At 50.0% G+C, this 9,139-nt stretch overlaps 1 protein-coding gene across 1 annotated transcript in view; it reads left to right on the top strand.

Annotated features, from left to right (window-relative positions):
• The first annotated feature begins 632 nt into the window (after nucleotides 1-632).
• Nucleotides 633-9,139, top strand: part of TPST2 (tyrosylprotein sulfotransferase 2) — a 20,355-nt gene continuing 11,848 nt past the window's right edge. Inside the window, exons 1-2 of the mRNA XM_008578287.1 lie at nucleotides 633-696; nucleotides 5,034-5,963. Coding sequence (XP_008576509.1) covers nucleotides 5,122-5,963 — 842 coding nt within the window. The 5' untranslated portion in view covers nucleotides 633-696; nucleotides 5,034-5,121. The remainder of the gene's footprint in view (nucleotides 697-5,033; nucleotides 5,964-9,139) is intronic.

The raw sequence follows: 9,139 nt of genomic DNA, 5'->3' as shown, positions 1-9,139 counted from the left end.
GGTGGTTGTTGATGCTTGATGTTATGTTTACTTTTCCTGAAGTCCAAGGTCCTTAGGTCAACAGGAGAGAGGAGGCCTGAATGGCAGAGTGGCAGGCCTTGATCAGACCAAGCCAGAGCTTGGCAGAGACTCACACTCTCAGCTCACACCTCTGGTCTGTGAAGCGAGCCAATTCATTCCCTGTAGGAGGAGCAGGCGAGTTCAGACCCCTGCTGCAGCATCATGGGCTGAAGTGGGTGGTTGTTGATGCTTGATGTTATGTTTACTTTTCCTGAAGTCCAAGGTCCTTAGGTCAAGAGGAGAGAGGAGGCCTGAATGGCAGAGTGGCAGGCCTTGATCAGACCAAGCCAGAGCTTGGCAGAGACTCACACTCTCAGCTCATACCTCTGGTCTGTGAAGCGAGCCAATTCATTCCCTGTAGGAGGAGCAGGCGAGTTCAGACCCCTGCTGCAGCATCATGGGCTGAAGCGGCCTCCCCCTGCACTGGAGCTCATTCTCCAGAGTCCTTCCCTTAAATGTCCCTGTCAGGTGCCCTTGGGAGCCCAAAACCCCCTCTGCCTCTTTGGGGAGACCCTGCCCTTCTCCACAGCGCCCATCCCTGATGTAGTATCTCCTTTGCCCCTGCAGGGCTCTGCGGGCAGACAGCCTTGGCAAGCTTGGAGGGCTGAAGCCCAGAGATGAGAATGCCCAGGGGAGGTAAGTGTCTCCAGAAGGCCCCACAGAGTCCCGGCTTTTCCAGAGCCAGCTCTTGGCACGGTCACTCCATGCCGGTGGTCGAGCAAACTCTCTGACTGGCTTTCTCCTCTCTATCAAGCCAGCAGGTTAGAAATCCAGTACTAGAAAGAGCTGGATCCAAGCAGTGTGGAGAAAGCAGGTCTCTGCTCTTGTTTGTCTGTTAGGAAGATGATTCTCCTGGTGATAGCATAGAGAAAGCTGAGACCCAAAGCAGGCAGGGGACTTGCCCAGTGTCACGGCCAGAACCCAAACCCTCTTGTGTCTCATCTTGCCAATGCTGGCATTTTTGGTGTACTTGTTCAGCACCTTACGCAAGAGGTCCCTGACCCTCACAATAGCTTCCATGAGAAAAGATTATTATTCCTTATTTTAGAGGAGAAAACAGGTCAGCAAAATGAAGCCCCTTGTCCAGGTTACCAGCTTGCAAGTAGCAGAGGCAGGATTTGAATCTGGGGCTGTAGGAGTTCAAGTCCAAGACCCTCACCCACCATCCTCACTGGCAGGATGCCAGGACACTTCCCTTGCCAAGGTCCAGCAGGGTGGTACAAGTGCAGGGCAGGCCCAGGTCCCTGGGCTGGACCCTCTAGCTCCTCCTGGAGTGAGGTTACTGACTGTGACTCTGGAAGCTGCCTTTTGCTTTGTGGGTTCCCAGTTGCTTTCTGTCTTGCTTTTTTCTCCTGAAGCCATTTTCCAGGTCTCTGCTGTCTTCTGCTGATGTCTGACCTGCCCACGTCGAGCTCTTTTCTTCTGGTGAACAGCTCGGCCTTGGCCTTGTTTGATCAAGGCCTGCCACTCTGGCTGTGCAACCTTGGGCAAGTTGCTTTATCTCTCTGAGGTCAGATGACACATGAAAAATGCTTTGGCAGAGTGAGCGTACACCATAAATGTAAAGATACAAAACTCAGGACTTTTGCTAAACTTAAAATGCTGGAGCCAAATGAATGATCAGTATGGAGCAAAACTGGCAAGTTGATAACATTTTCCTTACTCTGTCTGTACCTTCTTCCAAGCCTTTTGCCTTGGTATTTAATATCTAAATCACTTCCAACCCCAAGCATAGGCTTGAGTGTACACACACACACACTCAGTAGCGTGCACACTATACCAACCCTTTCTGGAAGCAACTTTCAGTTTCCAGATTGTCCCCCTTTCTCAGTATTCCCTCACCTCCATTTGTTCACCCAAAAGGATGATTATTCTAATTCAAGCTAAAGTGTGATTGACAGCCCCCCAGGGGCACTGACACTGAAATCATAATAATTGGCAGAATTCTAGTCTCAGGTCTAAGGGGAGAATTTCATTGAGCACTTAAAGAAGCTGGGGGGTCATTAGAGGGATTTCCGAATGACTTCAGGTCCTGTCCAGCTTGCCTTCCCCCGAAAGTAGTCCTGAAATTAACTTTTCCCATTGCAGATCTTGAATTGGGGGCACCAGTGAACCACCAACATTGTCAGCAGAATTTAATAGGCACAATTTTCTGAGAAGAAGGTCCCAGCTATTATCTGATGCTCAGAGAGGCCAGTAACCCCAAGGTGACATTTATTTTTGCTCTGTCAGCTGCTTCTAGAACCTTCTTTGAGGCCAGTGGATCCACCCTATTTTGCAGCTGAAGAAACTGTGGTTGAGATGGGGGAAGTGACTCTCCCAAAGCCACACAGCCAGGAAGTGCCAGTGTGTCTCAGCAGTTTCAACCCCAGGCCTGAAACTATGTTTTCCCTCAGCTTTGAGGTTTGTTTTCCACTTGCTGCGGTCGAGAGACCCAGGCAGCTCAACCCTTGTGAGTGGATAGGCCCCGCTGCATACTGGCTCCTTTGGTGTTTTCAGGTGAATTGTCACATCCAAAGAAGAAAGCTGTCTCCCTGCTCTCTTCCCCCAGCCCCTCCACCATTCACTAAGCCACTCGTAGCTCTCCAATCATGCCAGTTCTTCCCTGCCTGTGCCTTTGCGCTGGCTGCTTCCTTTGCCAGGAACAACCTCTCTCTCTCCTCCACCTGCCTGTTTCCTACCCACTGTTTAAAGCTCAGCGTGAGGGCTACCTCCTGCAGGAGGCCTTCCCTCACCTACTCAGGTAGAAGCCCTCAGTCCCATCCAGGTGTGGATCAACAGTGTGAGTAAGGCTGAGACTGTGTCTCTTAGCTCTGTATGCCAACTCCCAGCATACAGTAGGTGCTTATTAAATGCTGCAATAAATGAATAACAAATGATCATGGTAGAAACTGCTACTATTCTTTCAAATGCTCCCCATATGCTGGGCACCTTCTTAAATACTGTCTATATAGAAGTTCATTTACTGTTCATGACAGCTCTCTGAGGTTGACACTCATAGGTCCATTTTACAGATGTGGCTCAGAGAGGTTAAGTTTGCTGCCCAAGATCATGCAGCCAGGAAGTGGCAGAGTTGGGATTTGAATGCTGGCCTACCTGACTCCTTGAATACCCAGAGACCTCAAGCCCTCACTTTGATTCCGGAAAGAGAGAGGAAGGGCATTCAGGAAAACTAAGGCCCAGAGACGCAGCAGAGGTGAGGCAGAGAATGGCTAGGGTGGTCTGAGATTGGCTGAGTGTCCATCCAGCATCTGGGTCTGCACCTTCTGCATTGTGCTCAGGTTGCAAAATCGGGGGGTCATGGGGGTGAACTAAGGAGGGGAGTGGATTTGTCACTCGAGGGATGTGAAGAAGGGGATGACTGGACTGGGTGGACCCCTCCTTTTTTGTTTTTTCCTACTGGCTGCTGGTTTGTATAGGGATCGAACCCTGGATCTCAGTGTTACCAGCACCACACTCTAACCAATTGCACTAACCAGGTAGCCCTCCCTGCTTTTTAAAACAAGCCCTTACCTGAAGAATTCCCATTAAAATCTGATCCTCTTAATTAGCAACACCTGGGAGGGGTGAGGAGCATAGGCTCAGGGTCATAATTCACGTCCTAAGTCATCTCCACCCCTTTCCCCCCCATTGTCCTTGAGCTTACCCGGCATGCTGGCAGGATCCTCCTGACTGGCCCCTTGGCCTCCATCCTCACCCCTGCAGGCCCTCTCCTCAGGGGCTGCCCATAGAGTAAGCCCAGCTCTTTACTGGTCCCAAGGACTTGCCTGGCCAGTGGCCCCCCACCATCTTTTTCCCTCCTTCCCCACTCACTCCCCTCGAGCCCCAGCAGTCTCCTTTTAGGCTCTTGAAGATACCCTGTCCCATCTTAGGGCCTTTACACTCTCTGTTCCCTCTGCCGGGAGCACCGTTCCCACTCATCTCCATGTGGCCAGCTCCTTATCCATGTCTTGGCTTGAAGGCCACCTCCTCCAAGAGGCCCTCCCTGGCTGCCCTCCTTCTTCTGCATTTGATCCCTCTCACAGTGTCTGGATCATTTCCTTGAAAGTTGTTATCACAGTGTGTCTATACATTGTGTATTATCTGCTTTCCCCACTAGGACCTAAGCTCCTTGAGGTCAGAGTCCTGACTGTGATGTACATCATGCTGTTTCCAGCCCCCCACATGGTAGCTGGCACCTTTTAGTGTCTAATAAACATTTCCTGAATGAAGAACAAATGAATGGATGGTGATTCAGGAAGAAATCTAGATGAGGATGTTCTGAGCCTTTTCCTGAAAAACCTGTCCTGCTGAAGCATTGTGGTAATTCAGAGCAAGTGCAGGAGCCGGCTGGCCTGGGTTTGAATCTTGGCCTCCTGGGCGGCTGCATCCCACCTGGGCAACATTGAGCAGCCTCTCTGTGTAGTGATGATTTCAGAGCACTCGCTTTGTGCCAGACCCTGCTCATTCTACCAAGGTGCATTCCATCAGTACTGACTGGGCAGCTACTAGGTGCCAGGCACTGTGCTAGGAGCTGGGGATACAGCAGTGATCAAAATGGGCAAAATTCCCTGTCCTCATGGAACAGAGGTGCTGTTGGAACCTGATGTTCCAGTGGATTATTATTTTCTGCATTATCAATAGTAAATTTTACAATTATTATTTTCTCCATTTATCAGATAAGACAGCCCTGGCTTTCAGAGATTAAGGAACCTGTCAAGGTCCCACAGCTAGGAAATGGGGAGAAGGATCTGAATGCAGGATGTGGGTCTATAGAGTCCCTTAGGGGTGATAATAGTACCTACCTAGGGCTGTGGGAGGATCCCATGAGTTAAGATATGTAAGGTGCCCAGCACATGCCAGGTACACAGTGCTTATGAAATGTGCTCTGCCCTTAATGTCAGCAGCGTCACATTTGTGATTTGGGATTTGTGTAGTAAAGGACCCATAGCTCTCAGAACTGCCTGACCGTGTGTGTCTCCCTCTCTCCCCAGATGTGAGCCCGGGCAGCTGTCTGCTGATCTGTCCTTGAAGCCACCTAAGCGGGCCCCCAGGCCGGGCCTGCCCCACCCCCGGCCCGGCATGCGCCTGTCGGTGCGGAGGGCGCTGCTGGTGGCCGGCTGTGCCCTGGTCCTGGTGCTGGCGGTCCAGCTGGGCCAGCAGGTGCTGGAGTGCCGGGCGGTGCTGGAGGGCCTGCGGAGCCCGCGGCGGGCCATGCGGCCAGAGCAGGAGGAGCTGGTGATGGTGGGCACGGACCATGTGGAGTACCGCTACGGCCAGGCCATGCCGCTCATCTTCGTGGGCGGCGTGCCCCGCAGCGGCACCACACTGATGCGCGCCATGCTGGATGCCCACCCCGAGGTGCGCTGCGGCGAGGAGACCCGCATCATCCCCCGCGTGCTAGCCATGCGCCAGGCCTGGTCCAAGTCAGGCCGGGAGAAGCTGCGGCTGGACGAGGCGGGAGTGACGGACGAGGTGCTGGACGCCGCCATGCAGGCCTTCATCCTGGAGGTGATCGCCAAGCACGGCGAGCCCGCCCGCGTGCTCTGCAACAAGGACCCCTTCACGCTCAAGTCATCGGTCTACTTGTCGCGCCTGTTCCCCAACTCCAAGTTCCTGCTGATGGTGCGGGACGGCCGGGCCTCGGTGCACTCCATGATCACACGCAAGGTCACCATTGCCGGCTTCGACCTCAGCAGCTACCGCGACTGCCTCACCAAGTGGAACAAGGCCATCGAGGTGATGTACGCCCAGTGCATGGAGGTGGGCAAGGACAAGTGCCTGCCTGTGTACTATGAGCAGCTGGTGCTGCACCCCAGGCGCTCCCTCAAGCTCATCCTTGACTTCCTCGGCATCGCCTGGAGCGACACTGTCCTGCATCATGAGGACCTCATTGGCAAGCCCGGTGGTGTCTCCCTGTCCAAGTGAGTGGAGCCACCGATGCTTCTGCCCAGACCCCATCCCTGGAGACAGGCAGGAAGATCGCTTCTGCCTCTTCCAGTTGTATGGCCTTGGGCAAGTCACTATACCTCTCTGAGCCTGTTTTCATATCTAAAAAATGGGAACGATCACTCCTCTATTTTCTGTGAGAATCAGCAAGCTTTGAATATGCTTTGTAGTGAGGCAGTAGTGGGTAGAGTTAAGAGCACAGGTTCTGGAACAAGCTGTCTGGGTTCAAACTCCAGCTCTGCCCCTTCCTACCTGTGTGACCATGGGCAGGTGACAACCTCCGTGTGCTTCCATTTCCTCATCTGTAACATGGTGATCTAATCTATCTACCTTATAAATACCTGTGAACATCAGATAGGTTGATACATGTTAGGGGCTGTTATTACTATTATGATTATCATTTTACTGTTGCTGTTGCTTTTATGGGAACACTCATCAGCCTCACCATCGTTACCATTTAATGAGTGCCTACTGTATGTGGCAAATACTGGGTTACCCCCCTGACAAAAGCATTATCTCCTTTAATCCCCACAGCAACCTCAGCACATAGGAACTACTCTTACCCCCATTTTACAGATGAAGATACAAAATTTCAGAGAGGAGACGTTACTGGCCTAAAGCCACAGAGCTAACAACGTATGCTGCTGGGGTTTGAGCCCAGGTCTCTTGGACTCCAGAGCTTGTGCTCTTGAGCTCTCCACATCCAAGATACTCTCCTCCCTCCCCTCCTTCTCTCCGTTTCTGTTGCTTATGACAAAATACCCAGAACTGGGTAATTTGTAAGAAAACAAAATTTATTGCTTACTGCTTTGGAGGCTGGGAAGTCCAAAGGCCAGGGAACACATCTGATGAGGGTCTTCTTTGGTGGTGGCTTTACAGCAATGTAGGTGTTGCACATGGTAGAAAATGGTGGAACAGAGAGAGAAAGAGAGACTCTCTTCTCTCCTCTTTTAAAGCCCTCAGAACCACGCCCCTGACCACCATTATTAATCCATTCATTATGGCATGGGCCTACAATCTAATCACCTCTTCAAGACCCCACCTTTCAATTACCATAATAGGATTTCCCACCCTATTTACACTGTCACATAGTGGGGACTAAGTTTGGAGGTACATCAATCCACAGCACCCTTGGGAGAGGCTGTTGTCCTTCTCCTGAGACCCATAGCAACTGAACAGTGCAGGAGCAGCGTATTCAATCTCTGCGTGTCCCTGTCTTGATCAGGCCCTGGCATCCCTGAGAGCCCAGTGAAAGGGTAGTCCTCTCTGGGACAACCCCTTTCTCGCATGGCTCGTCCCTAGGAGTCTCCATCCCCGACAGCTCTTGAGCCTTGAGCAGCTCTGGAGGCTGTCAGTCCTCACACCTGGCAGTGAAGTGCCTACATGCTAGGTACCCCAGCCAGGTGGTGTCGGTGCTGGGGTTTTGTGCATTATCCTGACAAAAACACAGAATTACCCAAGGAATGCATCTTTATCATAGTAAAGTGGGAAAATACACCAAACAAGAAAGGAGAAACAACCCACAGTTCCACCACTCAGATTTTGATACATGACTTACTGGTTCTTTTTCAGGGCATATTGGTAAGACCGGAGTCCAGCTGAACATATTCCTCTGTAGCCTTTTTACACTTTGTGTAACAGGACCACTTGCTGAAGGCAACAGCCTTCTGATGTGACATCATTTTGAATGGCTGCATAAGAGTCCACTACAGACAGTACCATATATACATATATATTATTTTTTTATTTTTTTTCCTTTTTGTCTTTTTTCATGTCTGGCTACGGATCGCAACCCTCAGTGTCGCGCCCGTACCGGACCGGGACCGGCAACGGGATCGCAACCCTCGGTGCTGCGCCCGCACCTCGCTCAGCCAGTGAGTGGAAACCGGTCTGTATGTGGGATCCGAACCCTCGGCGGGAGCGCCGCTGCGCTCCCAAGCGGCGCACTGTAGCAGTGCGCCACCGGGCCGGCCCCTATATTATTTTTTAATTGCGGTGAAATACATATAACATAAGGATTACTATTTTAAGCATTTTTAAACATGTAATTGTGTGGGATTCATTAAATTTACAATGCAGTAACCATCACCTCTGTTTCCAAAATGTTTTCATTATTCTAAACATAAACTCTGTACCCATCAGGCAATAACTTCTAATTATCCCTTCCGCCAGTTTCTGGTAACTTCTAATCTCCTTCTGTCTCTGAAATTATTTTTTTTTAATTTATTTTTTCTTAATTCACCCATGATCATTGTATATATTTATGGGGTACACTGTGATATTTGGGTCCACTTACTCAGTGTGCAATGGTCATGTCAGGTGGATTACCATATTCTATTTAATCTCCGCTATTGTTGGACACTATGATTATTTCTAGTTTTATTGACAAGTTTCAAGCATTGCTCCCATTCAGATTCTAGGATGTGTTTATGTAATGTCTGTGCTTTCAAGTCCTGGAGACACAAGAGTTGTAGCAAAAGCCATGCACATAATTGAGATTTTTGACACACTGGATAGAGTTAAGATTTAAATTCAGGTCCACAGACTCCAAATCTGTGCTTTTCCCACTAATCCACACCTTTTCACCTCCCTCTGTTTTCACTCCCAGTCCCACCTGCCTTTTGCTACCTCTTTCTGTTTCTGTTCTTCCCCAAGTCATCTCTTAGTTGGGACAGAAGCATCCAGAAATATGCCCTCCATCCTGGGGGCTCCCTTCCCTCCATCCTACAATGTCCCTGAATTATGATTGGTAAGACCTTCATGATTCCGGTAAGCCTGTTGCAGGGGAGAGTGAGGAAGTGCGTGTGGGATAATGGTTGTTCTATTGTAAAAACAAAATGTTGAAAAAAAACTAAATGTCCATCTTTAGGGGAATGGAAAAATAAGCTATGGAGGAATGCTACACAGCTGGAAAAAAAGAATGAGATAGTGAGGAAAAAGATTGTAGGCAATACATACAGCATATTTCTTTTAAAACTGCAAGTGTGTGTGTGTATGAGAGAGAGAGAGGGCATGAGTGAGCAGTAACCCTTACTGAGAGCTTATCATGTGCCCTATGCTCTAGGCACTTTCTTTGTATTAACTCATTTGTTCTTCAGGATAGCCCAGCGAGAAAGGTGCTTTTCTTTCTCTCTCTCTCTCTTTTTTTTTT

The sequence above is a fragment of the Galeopterus variegatus genome, unplaced genomic scaffold (assembly GCF_000696425.1).
Source record: "Galeopterus variegatus unplaced genomic scaffold, G_variegatus-3.0.2 Scaffold1656, whole genome shotgun sequence".
In the NCBI taxonomy this organism is placed as follows: Eukaryota; Metazoa; Chordata; class Mammalia; order Dermoptera; family Cynocephalidae; genus Galeopterus; species Galeopterus variegatus.
The sequence above is the reverse complement of the archived record's forward strand: the minus strand, read 5'-3'. Positions and strand labels throughout refer to the sequence as shown.